This window comes from Pseudophryne corroboree, chromosome 1, assembly GCF_028390025.1.
Source record: "Pseudophryne corroboree isolate aPseCor3 chromosome 1, aPseCor3.hap2, whole genome shotgun sequence".
NCBI lineage: Eukaryota > Metazoa > Chordata > Amphibia > Anura > Myobatrachidae > Pseudophryne > Pseudophryne corroboree.
Genome location: NC_086444.1, coordinates 454,349,251 through 454,363,885, shown reverse-complemented (window position 1 = coordinate 454,363,885; position 14,635 = coordinate 454,349,251). Strand labels below are relative to the sequence as shown.

Here is a 14,635-nt window from a genome sequence, read left to right as displayed (position 1 = left end):
CCGCCTCTCGCGATTTTCGCTATCCTCAACTTTATCCTTAAGGAGTTCCAACTCGCTGGATAGATAGCTCATGTCCTCACCCAATTGCTTATGGATGTCCTGTTGGGGTTCCACCCGTGATTCCAGCGCGGTTGTGCGGGAATCCAGAGCCGCCATATCAGATTTTAATTCACCAATCGCTGACTGGAGAGCTGTCGTGAAGGAACTCTTAAGGTCTAATATCATATTCTGAAGGGATTGAATGTCCGCCTTGGTTGAGGGTGTATCTGTCGGATCCATGATGGGGGTGGACAGCGGTGAGGATGGAGATGAAGCTTCAGCTGGTTTTTCCCGGCGTGAAAAGTGTTGTGAAATATCTTGTGAAGCTCCTGATTTTTTTGCTCGGGTGTTCGCTCTGCTCATAATATCTGGTGAGATTAAAACGTCCGTTTAGGGAGTGGTAACAAGAATGGTCCACCGGGATGTTACGTGTTCAACAGTTGGTTCGGGTGGGGGGGAAATCAGGCATCCGTGAAATTACATCATTTATAGGACCTATAAAACAGTGAGAGGGATCCACAGGAGAGTGTCCTGATTCACAACACACTTTTCCGTGAGTAGATGAGATGTAGTATAAGAAATAAATAACAGCAGCTGCAGGGTTGAGGTTCTAATTTGATTCCCTGCTGAGATAGGGAGCTCTTTTCCTCACTGCTCCAGCAGGGGCAGCACAATACAGAAAAGAGGAGCCTGTCCTGCCACCTCCAAGATGGCCGCCGTCAGCAAAACTTAACGTGCTCTCCCACAAGCTCTCCCAGCCCTGCAATCAGGGGTTCACAGATCCCCCTGTCCCCCCAGCGCCCCCAGCCAATCCTCCCAGCCAGTCACCGCGGCCAGCGGGCTGATCGTAGCGGTGTAGCGCCTGTGTCCCGTCAGACGCCACACCCAATATGGCCGCCACCACCGGACCTCCGCGATTCAGCTCGGCTCCGGCCCCGTAGTTCCAGGGGCACCCGCTGTCACCTCGGCTTCCCGTCTGGGTCTCCCCAGGTAAGGAGCATTCAGCGGGGCAGCGGGATAGGTCGTGCAGCGATACGCGGCGTCCGGAAGTCGTCCGATCTCGGGCGGGGGTGGTGGCAAATTGAGGCCCCGGCTTCACCACTGAGGGAAGGCCGCAACCTGCAAGCACAGGACAGGCCTGTGCTCCGGCTCCGCAGCTCACTCCCTGAATGCACTGAGTAACAAGGGCTGCTGTGGGATGTTACAGGGGAGAGATAGGTAGGGTTAGGACAGTTTTAAGGGGTTATAGGGGCTTGATCCAGCAGGAGCTCTCCAGGGACACGTCCTCTCAGTCAGGCCACCCCATTGTGCCAAAGTACAGCATTTTTTTTAGAAAAATTTGAGGAAAAAACTTGAGTAGCTCCTCAGGAGGTTTAATTTTTCTCGAGTAGCTCACACCCCAATTAAGGTTGGAGACCACTACTATAGGTCTATAGAATATGTAACTAGGTTGAGACTGAGTGAAAGAGCTGTCCATACAAACAATAATGTTTTTGACCAATTTGACTTACTTGGTCCAAAATATAGCTGACATCTTGGCCATTTGTGTTGCCATCCTATCCTATCAGAATATTATTTAAAACAGTGTTTGTCAGCCGTCAAGTATCCTCAAGCAGTCATGTTTTGATGATTTCTGTCTGTGGAAGCAGGTGGGATAATTACTAACAAGAGCAAAATAGATTAACTCACCTGTGCATGATTAAAGAAATCCACAAAACATGACCTGTTTGTAGTACATGAGGACTGGAGTTAAGAATCCAAAGTTATCAGATTCGATGTAAAGGAGAAAAAAAATCAGTAATCAGCTAGTACGTATCTGTACGGTGTCTCAGCTCATAAGAATAGGAAGCTTCATGTGCCCATGCTAGATCAGACCATTCAGCCAAAACAACTAGGTATGCGGTAGATAAAACCATTGTGTATCATCAAAATTATGCCACTGGTATGATAACCCATCTGAAATGTCCTTTCAATCACGCTTCAATAACAAAGTCTTGGAGGAGTAATAGGTGATTTCTGTAAAGAAGAGAATGCAGTTAATCTATTGTAGTCGGGATCAGTATGATTTACCTACAATCAAAATCCTGACAGTCATAATACAGACAGCAATTGACCGATGGTCAAAATACCGACACTTATAATGTCGACAGCCAAAATACCAACATTTATAATGTCAAAAAGTCGACAAGTTTTTTCAATAAAAAATTTAAATGTCGGTATGTTGACATTTTTAATGTCGTATTTTGACCATCGGTCAATGGTTGTCGGTATTTTAACCGTCGGGATTTTGATTGTAGGTAAATTGACTGCATCCCATGTAGTCTGACACGTCATATCATTTCTAAACGCTGTTTATGCTGCCCTTAGGTGGGCATGTTTTAATTCAAAAACTTTGGAATAAGTCAGTGGTTTTGGTGGTCCAGGAACAATTGAAATTATTTATGGTCAGTGTAACAGACAAAGAGGTCTGTTCATAAGAAAAACAAAAAATGAATTGATACTGATCACTATACTGTTTATCACATCGGTCTGATGCAATATATAGCTGTGATAAGTAGCAATTCATGTATACTCACCCTGCCGGCGAATCGATACAGTATCCCAAGCTCCAGAGACGCTCTCTTCTCCAGCAGTGCTCCTCTGTCGTCTTGAAATTAGCCGGCAGGTGCTTCTGCGCATGCATCGACAGCTGACCTCCCGGAAGGCCGCAGAGGCTGATGTGAAGTCAGGGGGGGCGGAGCCAGTGTTGGGTGCTGACAGATAGCAGGGAAGCATTGAGCTTCCCTCCAGTTACCGCACCACGGTTCAGGTTGTGCCTTCCTGAGATGGCGACCTGAACTCCATGAAGAAGCTTGCTTTCCGCTCCTTCATGAATCACACTCGCCAAAAGTATGTTGATGCGATTCAGGCATGGAGCAGGGGGGCTACTGGAGAAGTCAGGGACTTCTCCACAGCAACGTGCTCCATGAATAGCATGAAGCAGAGAAAAGCCCTGTTTTCCGCAAAGCAGGGCTCTTCTCTGCATTATGAATAGACCCCTTACCAGTGCTGGTGGTTGCCAATCATAAATATGGTACAAATTTTGTACCTCACCACATAACTTAACAGAAAGTAGGGTGACCATAGTATCCCTTTTACCTGGGACGCTCATGGATTACACAGGTTCTGTGGCTGGCTGACTTCAAGCCTACATTTCAGCAGGTTTTAATCAGCCACAGAACCTGTGTAATCCATGGGCGTCCCGGGTTAAAGGGATGCAGAAGATGATGTATAAAGAAAATGCACTTAAGGCCCATACACACTTGACGATAAAATGAACAACGTCGTTCATTTCAGCCCTCATCAACGATGTCGCTTATTATATCGTCAAGTGTGTATGCATCCGACGACCACCGATGCTCGGCCCCGCGGGACGTTAACGACCCTCGCTTATCTGTGGAGCATGTATGCTCAATTTCCACTATGGTCGTTACCGACCAGAGACGTCGTTGAATGTGTATGGTGTGAAAGACCAACGACCAAGCCACTGTTCACTAGCCCTGTTCCCAGCTCATTATTTTAATAAACTGTTCAGCTTGGATGCTTCAACGATGAATGGTCTTTGGTCTTTCGTCTTTGGTCTTTCGTCTTTGGTCGTTGGTAGTGTGTATGCTCATGTCGTTTGCTCAGCTGTTCAAGGGAAGTTCAAGGGAAGTCGTTAACGACGGTCGTTAACGATGTGTGCATCGTCAAGTGTGTATGGGCCTTTAGTTAAATATTTGTTTTCTTAATTTCGCAACAAGAAACTTTTGGCCTAGCAGTGCAGTGATTCAAAAAGGTTTGGGAACCATTTTTTATTTTAATTCTACCCAATGTCATGACTGTTGTACATGCAATTCCATTGTTGTGGAAAGTCTTAGCTTCTCTATTGTTACTAATCTGTACAGAATAATTATATTTTTTTCAGGAACACGCCCTCTGTGGGGAGTTATCTGTACTTTATAGTTTTACAGATCTGCATATATGGTTCCATAAAAAACAGGAGTGATTAATTATAAACTAAACCTAGGATAAAGATGAAAATATTTAAGGGTAAGGTCTCATGATAGGAAAAAACATGCCCTAATGATAATAGCATATTTTCCATCAGTCATTCCTGAAAAACAGCTTCTTTATGTCTGGAATTCGTGATTAAAATGGAACAAGAAATTGGATCTGATGCTGACAAACTGAACTGAATGCTCCCTTCCCATTTCACATAATGCAGGACAGTGGAAGTAATGGATAAATGATACACTGACGTCCCAATAAACACAAGATTTGGGAATCCTGGACAAAAGCAGTGGAGGATGATAGACTTTCACATTTATGTGGGTGAGTAGCTGTAACAATTCCAAGCAAATACTGAAACCACATTTTTTTAATCTATTTATTTATAAAGGTAGATGACACGCAAATAAAAAATAGAGAATGTAATAACAGCATCAACAAGTACAGTCACCTATAGAAAAAAGTACATAAAATAACCACATTTTATTGTACAAGTCCTTCAGTTGCATTCACAGACTATCAACAGTGCCCAATCAAAATAACTTGTAATATGCCCAGCAAGATGCATCTCATTAAAGAGCAGTGACCAGGATATACTACTTCAAACTGTGACCGAGCCAAGTAATGTTTACACAAAATGAGGGCTTGCCACCCAGCCCCGCACATACGATGAATTAAGCAAAGTACACTTTCACGTCTCATATTGTCATTGCAAAATTGACCGTTACATTATACAGATCTCATTTCACAAACCAACCATGACATAAAATCTTTTTTCTTTCATGTCTACTAGGGGGCATAGGAGTAATCACGCTGGGTATAGGCAGGTGAGGGAGCGACCAGACACCAAAGGGTTACATTTTTGTACCCAGCATGCCTCTGTCTCCCTATCCCCTATACTCCGCCCCCCAGCCCAAGCCCACGTTTTTTCTTTGGTGCCGGCAGGAGCGGGCTCCTCTCTCCGGAGCCGAGGTGTAAGCACTGGTGACCGTGTCGGTGACTTACACCGCAGGACGCCAAGGAAGGAGGCACGCACCGCCAGGAGCCCCGCAGCTGCCGCCGGACGGTAAGTAGGACTGGCTCCCTGCTTGCAGCGACCGTACGCGCAGGAGACAGCAAGAGGCAGGCAAAGTGGTGGCCCAGGTCTCTGCATTTATCCACCAGGGAATTTGCTACAGGTCACTGCAGGGTCCCTGAGGGTTTTGGCGCCTGAGGACAGGGTAAGCATAGACTGTAGCACTTCCCCCATCCGAGGCTTGCTTTGAGCTATGTTAACTGCATGCTTCAGGGTATTTCTTCCTCCCTCTTCTCTCAGGCTGACTGTATAGCTCAGTGGGCCAAGCAGCCAGTGAACTGAGACTTGGGATTGTGTCCAACAAAGTCTCTTTTCATTTTTGCATTGATTCATCAGACCAAAGAAGGCTTGGACTCTGTCTCACCTGTACCTTGCTCCAGGAGCCTGGTCATTCGAAAAGCTCTTTCCTGCTACCATAGCTGGAAAGTTAACTTTCATTTCCCACCCCATGTGCATTGACAGTATCTGTGTACCTGTGTCTTTCAGCTGTGTGCTTGTGTAGCTGATAGCAGCTAATATAGCAAGAAACCTGGACTTTTTTAATCTGTCATATAGATATTGTGTAGCTACCACACTGTTTTGGTTCACATTATCATTATAATCAGAGTTTGTGTCAACATTATCTCTCCCCAGGATCCTGACAACAATGACCTGTATGTTCGTTGCTTCCTGGCTCCACCAGGGGAGATGCCTTCAGTTGCAGCAAGCCGGCATGGGCTTATACTGTGACCAAGGTAATGGCGCAGTTTGTTGGTTGCTTGGATTGTCCAGAACCAGCACCCCCATGGGCACCTGCACTCAGTGCCGGCCCTGCGTATATTGCCGTAAAACCTGCATTAGTGTACTCTGTGTGTCAACAGGTACTTGGTAACAGATGCTCACAGCGGAGCCGCAGTGAATAGAGTCTTTTGCGCGATCAGTGCAGGGCTTAAGACAGGTGTCCACGTCCATGCAGGGGAAGCTAAGCAGCTGTTAAGAAGAACATCTGCCATTATACTACACCATCAGTTGATGGTTCGAAGCCACCTCCCCAAATTACGCAGTCCTGTAGCCTAGTGGTTAGAGCTACATACCCGCAAGCACAGGGTCATAGGATCAAGGCCCATTCCATACGCTACTGTGCTTAAATACATATTTAGAACATTCACAATGGGGCATTTCAGCAAAGGCCTCCTGCAAAGGAAAGTTCTACCCTTGTATCAGAGGGTGATTCAGAATCCTCTTTAGACCAAGGGACAGAGGTTCAGCCACTTTATAACTACAGGGTGATTCAAAAGTCACAGTGCACCCTTGTCAAAGTCGCAGTATACCCTTTTGTTTCAAAAACTGCTGGAAATGGGAAAACAGACTTAGATTCAAGATGGCTGATTTCAAGATGGCGCCCATGTTCCGTACATACACTAAAAGATAGCCCACGCCACCCATACCTTACTGGAGTATTCAGTTTTCCATTTCCTGCACAATTTTTGAGACAAAAGGGTGTACTGTGACTTTTGAATCACCCTGTAGAATGCCCCTTGGTAGCATGAGTTCGGACAGTGCTCCAAATTGAGAACACCAATCCAGCTCCTAGGAACAGGGCTACACTTTTTACATAAACATTTTAAAACATTCTAGATTCATGGCCTTGTTCTAACCTCTTCTATCTAAAGCCCATGTTAAGTGGGAAGCTCCGCGACCAGTAGACGCTCAGTTTGCGCATCAACTAGTCTTTGGTCCAACCCATCCCAGATGTTTCTTCCATTAAAGATCCACCTTATGGAGGATAGTGAATTTTCTGTAAACTACGTCTCCATCTGTAATTATTGCTAACCCTGCCCTAGCTTCAGCCTGGGTAACTAAGCCCATAGGCAGCTACAGACAGCCCCAGGGGCCTAGCACATAAGACATCCTAAGCCAGGGATTGTGGGTTCAAGTACAGATCTTTATATAAACATCTCATAACTAGATGTGCTGAACTTTCAAGAGGTGAGCGCCTACCTTGGAGAAGCAGCCTTGGAGTAAGGGGTCTTGGCCTCCATGGTGTCGGCTGCAGCCATGATAACCAGGACTGCCCTGTGACTCCATTCCTAGTGTGTAGACACTAACTCTAAAAAGGGCATTCAAGGGGGCAGGCCTGGAGTAGCTAGGTGTAAGGAGCTTTTGCCGGCTCGCCTGCTTCTATCCTCGAATATATCCTGTTTTTTTTGTAGCTGTTTCTCCCCTGGACTCAGTTTTGCAGTGGTGTATTGTCTACTGATCACTGGAAGCTCCAGGGTGGGATCCTGTGTGCTGCCTTTCTGGTAGTTTTTCAGAGATCTCTGCGGCCGGGCCCTCTCTCACTGCGGCTTGGTGTCTCGGCTCCAGCTTCTGCAGCTATTCTGGGACATTATATTTACCTGAGAGCTGCCTGTTGGTTGTATCCTGTCTCCTGGCTGCGTTATCTGCAATCCTCTGTGCAACTCCTGCAAGTGTCTCCTCTTCGATCTCCGCCTGTTTGCTGCGGTGTTTGGGGAGTGTTGAACGTGGACTGCCGCCATCTTGTTGCTGTCCTCTTCAGCTGCGGCACGGACTTCTTGGACGGTGGATACAGTCCTGCCTGCTCGACATTACTGCGGCTGTGTTCCCTTGTGATCTCCTGCTTCTGCGGTCCTCTGCCTAGTGCCCCCTGCTGCAGGTTTGCTGGTAAGCTCTGGTGGTGTACTAGCCGCCGCCATCTTGCCACTGGTCTCCTGTTTGGCTGGTAGTAACACCTTACTGATGGCTAATTTGGTGCAGCAAATCTTTCAGGCAATTACTGCTTCCACGCAGAGGCTCCTTACTAAGCTAGGAGATGTGATAGATGTAACTTTGGATTCTGTCACTGCAGTCTGCGACCGTGATGTGCCGGCGCGGCTACTGGATTTGTCTTTCCCAAGAGATGCGTTTACTCCTGATGTGGATATTGTCTCAGTCCGTGGATGTCAAGACTCCATTGTGGACTTTCTGAAGATCCGTTCTACTCTTTTGCTGCAGATGGTGAGACCGCAACATAATTTATTACAATACCTCAAGTACTTTTCTAGCCGTCCCTGTATTGGCGGGAGGTTCCTGGACTATTTTATGCCCCGATGTGTGTATACTTGGATAGACAGAGGCGAGACTGATTCTGTAATATTACAAGTGATGGAGGCCTGGCCGGATTTATTCCCATCTTTATTACCAGTATTTTGCTCTAGTTTGTTTGTTTTCATTACCTGTATGTTTGGAAATGGTCAAATATTCTCTTATCTATGCTCTGTATATGTTTATATAATGCTTAGTATACTGTATGGGAGGAACGCTGTATCCTTTTGGGAGAGCCGGATTTATCCTAGTTTAAGTTCATTATTGCTCCTGTTAGTTTTGTGTCCTATTATCCTTCTGAGAGTGGTAGGGAAAAGGGGGTTGTTAGTCAGTGTTGTTTAGGGGGGGGCGGGGGGGTTTAGGGATCCAAGTATACCTGAGTTGTGGGTAGGCTATACAGGGTGGGGGGTTATGGGGAAGGTTGCTTTTGGGGTATTTTTTCTAGATTGTATACTTTGGCGGCTGTGGGTTATTTTACACTGTTTTGATATGCGCTTAGTCCATTTGTGATTTGTAGTGGCAGGATATCTCTGTGATCTCCTCTTGTCTCCTGCATGCACCTTTAACCTTTAGTTATGTATGCCCGAATGGCGCCTTCGGGATCTGGCTATGTTATCGTTGTTTTCAGTGCAGAACTATGCGTATCATGTTTTTGATATTTTATTATAGAGTCTTTACTTCTGTACACTGCCCTACATTACTTTCCATGGCATATCACATTTATTTACTCGTGTCAAGTCATGTATCTCCTGCTGTACCTACTGTATGGTTTTTCTTTGTGCTGGATAAAAACGTAATAAAAATTACAAAAAAAAAAAAAGGGCATTCAAAGCCACTTCGAGGCAGGGATAACCTCTTGGGAAGGCTTTTTTTGCCTTCACCTGCATCCAAGATGACCTTTCGCCCACAGGGCCGAGCTCTAGTTCAGGTATCTTCCTATACCAGGCTCCCTCCAAGAAATCGAAAACCTGTGCTGAGCAGCCCTAGGTTGCCAGACGTCCAGCTCCCAAACCAGCTAACAAACCTGTCGCCTGGTTAAGCGAGCCTCCTCCTGGAGGATCCCAGGATAGGGGCAGTCATATGTCTTTTGCCTGCAATGGACAGAGACCACACTGGATGCTTGGGTCAGAGGTGTAATTTCTCAGGGATACGTCATGATTTTTTACAAGTATCTTTCTCATCTGTTTTTTTTACACGGGACTTGAGGAAGATCCTGGACAGGCAGGGTCATTATGTTGGCCCCCAATCTCTGAGGGGTTGGGGTTTTTCTGCCATCCCTTTTTTCCATTTCAAAAGTGGCACGGCTCCTATCCTCAATTTCCAAGCTTTGAAGAGCCCCATGTTTGTATGGAGTCTCTGCATTCCATCATTATAATTCTACAGCCGGAATATTTCATGGCATCTCTGGACACTCAGAAGGCCTGCCAAAGCGGTTTGTGAAACACATGTAGCGTGCTACCTCGTGCTCACTGTTTTAATATAATATGCACACTTGTACAATGATTTCAGAAGCAATTTTAACATGATATATATATATATATATATTAGTGTACGAGTGTGCTTGTGATGCATTCCTATGTTGATTATAATCGCTGTCACACTATTCAGTATGTATAAGGGGGGATCTTACATGCACAGCTAATGTGCATCATTATATATAAGTATATACTGTCACACTACTATATATGAATAAGAGAGATTCACATGAAGTGTAAGGTGCACCATTACAGATGGATGCAAGAAGATCTTTACATATATCTTCATTCACTGATCTTGTTAGTATATTGGAGAGGGACGCCATACCGTAATTCCCTCTTATTAAGAGAACGTGTTCTTATGAGCATTATAAGCTGCTGTTATGTTTTCAATGAAGATTTGAATAATAACCACAGGGGTCGGTATAGTATACTACATACTTGTCAGTACACTGTGCAGTACGTAACAATTAGGCAATTGGCAACATTTGTATCCAGGCATCATTCTGTGTTTCTACAGAGAAGACAATTGCTACTTTTGTTGTGACATCTGTTTAGGTCAGTCTATACTGATACACAATAGCAATCACCAGTCCTAGGTGAGGTGAGAAGCTGTAACACATAAAGCACAGTAATATTAAATACAGCACTCTAATATTCTCTGATCATACTGAGGACAGCATTGAAAATATTGATGTCCTTTATTTATTCCTAATTCCTAGTGCGAGTACTCATCACTATCGAGATATAAATTCTGATCTATCTAACCAAATATTAAAATTAGTGAATTGGAATTCTTACAAAATATTTATATGCTGAACGTGCTGGATATAGCACTGCTAACAGTAGATATATATGCCACCATTATCAGTTTAAATAAAATAATGATGCACATGTAAATTGAACTGGTATGTAAGGAACTGTATTACAGAGACTGGTACCCTGGATATGTACATTGAACTCATGTAGTCTGCACAATAGACACGACAGTAAGGATCAGTCAGCAGATGATATAACTGCAATTTATTTAGTGTTCGTGTACCACAGTGATATTTATAGTTGAGTTTCTATGTCTGCATAATAGACATGACAGATCGTCATTGTTAGCAGGCGTAGTAATTATAGACTATGGGGCATATCCAATTAGCCCCAGTAATTTACAGGGGCTAATTGTCCCGCCGGGGGCTATCCTATTAGCCCCGATAAGCCAGCACGAGCGGTGGATTATCGGGGTTACCTGTTGCTGCACCGGGTGCCGGCTGGTGACTCACCCGGTTCAGCGCTGCTCCTCCGGTTCCCCCCGGTCACATGGCCACTCCCCCGTCATGTGACCACTGCCGAGGGAGGGTGGGGGGGATGCGGGTCACGGCGCTGCCCCGGCTTCCCCGCAAAGGGGTCGGGGGCTGAGTGGCAGCCATGCCTGCAGCGGGCATGGGAGACTGCAGGTTGTCTGCGGTCATCGGGAATTTTGTTTCGGCCGCCTCAGGCAGGCAAAACCAAATCCCCGGAAACAGCCCACTTTCAGCGAAAACGAGGATGTTTCTACTGAAAACACACAGGTTTCACTGAACCTGTGTGTTTTCAGGAGACAGGGCATTTTTTACAGGCGATCAATCAGGATAGCCTGTGGGGGGAAAAAATAAAAAAAAATTGGTGAAACATCAGGAAAAATCGCGAAAAACATACGTTTTTCGCACCCAGTGTTTTACTGGGGCTAATAGAATATCCCCCTATCTGTGAAATAGACAAGCCTGTCTTGTTATTAACATTGGATTCACATGGAATAACTGTATACTAACTACATATATGCAATCTATGCCATAATCCTAACTGCATGAGAGTGGCAGTTCCCCATATGTGATAATTAACTAAATAGAACACCATCCTTAGCAATATACAGCATATGACCAATTTATGCACAAATCCAGGAAATTCCGAAGGGTTCACATACTTTTTCTTGCAACTGTACATAGGAACAAACAAATATAATTATATATACAATAAATAGAAAACAAAAAAACAGTGAGGCACGAAGTTATAATGGTCACTTTATTTCACATCACTATACTGTATATATGTATGTTTTATTTCACAAAGATGTTTTTAAAGAAAAATGTAATAAAGGTTTTATTTTACATATCAGGGTTGTCTGATCTAAGTACAGTCCAACAAAGTGACTGCAGTCGCTTACATCACCCGTCATGCCAGCACTTGCAGTCAAGGAGCAATGAGGAGGGGGTAAGCCATGTCTTCCGATTGAACACAGTGGCATCTACCCGCTTTGTCAGCGATATTCAATTCCGAAGTACTCATTTAGTAGACAAACTTCTGCCATTCCCAGGATGTACACCCCAGCGAGTGGGTCCTGAATCTGGGGGTGATTCAATTGTTGGTCCGACGTTGGAGCCTTCCAGACATTGACATTATAGCATCTCGCCACAACTACTGGATACCGAAATACTGCTTACGCATGCAGGATACCGCTGCTGTTCTTGTAGGACACATGAACGGCTCCATGAGAGTTTCCTCTAGTGTATGTCTTTCGTCCACTTTCCATGATTCTATGGGTTGCCTGCAGGTTCAACAATGATACTGGTGGCGCTGGTTTGGCCACGCAGAGGGTGGTTAACAGATCTTCAGATTCTCTGAAGTGACAGCTGTTTCTTCATTAGCAGTGGGATCTTCTATTTCTGAGCCCCTGCCTACATCCAAATCTGGGCCATATTGCTCTAACAGTATGGCCCTTGTGAGATCCATCCTGTGAAGAAATGGCCTTGCCGAGGACAATTCTTCAGACTATACTTAGAGAGTCCCAAAATCCTCTTCAGCCTGAATTGATCATAGAGTTTGGAGGGTTTACTTTGCCTAGGGCTCTAGGCCAGGTGTAACCCTTTGGTGCCTGCTCACTCCCTCACCAACCTATACCCAGCATGGTTACTCCTGTGCCCCCTATGGCCTCAAAGAAAAGGATTTAACCTGTTAAGACCATAAATCCTATTTTTTGTGTCCCCTTCTCCACTGTAGTTATGAGGAACATATTGCTGCATGAAAAAAAAAAATGATCATCAGTCACTGCTACAGGTAATATTTGTACATTTCCTCTCAGTGCCTCTCAGCGCTGCCTTGCTATATGCTCACTAACCCAAAGCTGACACCACATGCCTGCACGGTCGAATACTAGTTCAGATCAAATTCACCTACCGGAGCAGGCTCTTAAAGCACTTTACAGTATTTTAAAGTATTGACAAATATCTCTAAAATCTGGCCACTGCAGGCTCACTAGTTGTCTCTTGTGCTGAAAATGTTTGGTGCAAAGAATAAGAACTGAAACCATTTCTAGCAAATAGTATAATGAGCTGAGCCATGCCTAGCAGGTAAGCTGTATCTACTAACAAACATAAAAAGCCAAATCTAAAGTACAGTCTTATATGCTGACCCATGTCTGGTGCCCAGTCTACATACATACAAAAATATATCCAGTGCCAGGTCTAATATGATCATATTGTCATCACTGGCTGACTGACATGAGAACGTTTCCAAGCATACGTAGGTTGGGACTGGCAGTAGATTTTGGTCCGTACACATTACAATTTTTAGCCAACCAAATCTAAAATGATCATAGTGTGTATACCCATTTAGTAGTGTGTCAGAATGTTTTTAGTGGCTCTTTTAGGTAAAGCTAATACAAATTTAGGTTTAGTGGTCAATAAAATTAGTATTTTACAGCAGAATTCCTCAAGCAACATATAAACACAAACTAGAGTGTAAATAAGAATCTTTTACATAAGTATTTAGAACTTTGATATGCACTTCTCTGTATTAAACATTGCCAAGAATAGTGAACGATGAACTTAGTACTTAGTTCAGTAGTAACACAGAACTAGCAGTATTTACCAAAGTAAGCTACAAATTGTATAAAGGAGATTGGTCTGTTGGCAGCCACAAAATGTCTAGTGTACTCACTACAAAAGAGAAGTTACAGAAGCCCCTACAAGAATAATATTCAGCATCTATTATTGGAACATTGCAGTATGCTTAAATCATGAACATTTTCACATAGTAAAATATCCAGAGAGTAATGAGACACTGTACAGGTAGCACAATTATCAGGGTTCAGTTCTCAAAACCAAAGTAAAATGCACATTTTTCTAAATTTCTCAAGGTAACAAAAAGTGGCTAAGTAATTAATACTACTTTAGATACTCAATAGAAAATGTCTAACATAACTATTTGGCCAAGCGCAAGTTCAGGTGATTCATATAATAAGGATGAAAATGGAGCCTGATAGTACATCTTGAAGACTGAACTTATCCACACCTAAAAAAGTATAAGCAGAGTGGTGTTAAGCTTAGAAACAGGGAGTACTTGCTAATAAATGTTATATGGGCACACATTTAATCACATAGATCAGCAGTTGACATATCCACAGGTAGCAGGGGTATCAGAAATGGAGCAGGAGGGTCCTGGAGTGGTTCTCTAGACTGAGCAAGGTGATTCTCAGTTGCTTGTCGCACCAACTCAGAGGCCATAACTTGCTCTATCTGCAGGAAGAAAAGGCGTTAAGCACTGTACCATGAGATACAAGCACATGGTATTAACGTTAAAGTATTTGTTTTGTGTGCTACAATGATAAATACTTAATCATCAACACATATCTATATACTTGATAAGGGGGTGGGTATACCGGACTTGTTGTGTATTATGATGCTCTAATAAACAAGCATTTATTCCGGGGTGCTGTTCCTGTGGTATTATCTTTATCTGGTACCTGAAATTTCATATAAATTTCTACCAGAACTTCCACCTTCTGCAGAGATATATACAGTATATATCATATATAATAAAAGGTTAACGCTGCTTCTCAAGTCTATGGGGGGAATTAAAGCGTTTTGCACGTCGGCGGCCACTAGATGCTCAACTCGGGCGCACACAG

The 14,635-nt window shown here is 44.1% G+C and overlaps 1 protein-coding gene across 1 annotated transcript in view; it reads right to left on the bottom strand.

Moving 5' to 3' along the window:
• Positions 1–11,737: 11,737 nt before the first annotated feature.
• The window catches only part of IRF9 (interferon regulatory factor 9), a 99,597-nt gene continuing 96,699 nt past the window's right edge, over positions 11,738–14,635 (bottom strand). The window contains exon 9 of the mRNA XM_063913645.1: positions 11,738–14,243. Within this exon, the coding sequence (XP_063769715.1) occupies positions 14,097–14,243 (147 nt within the window). The 3' untranslated portion in view covers positions 11,738–14,096. The remainder of the gene's footprint in view (positions 14,244–14,635) is intronic.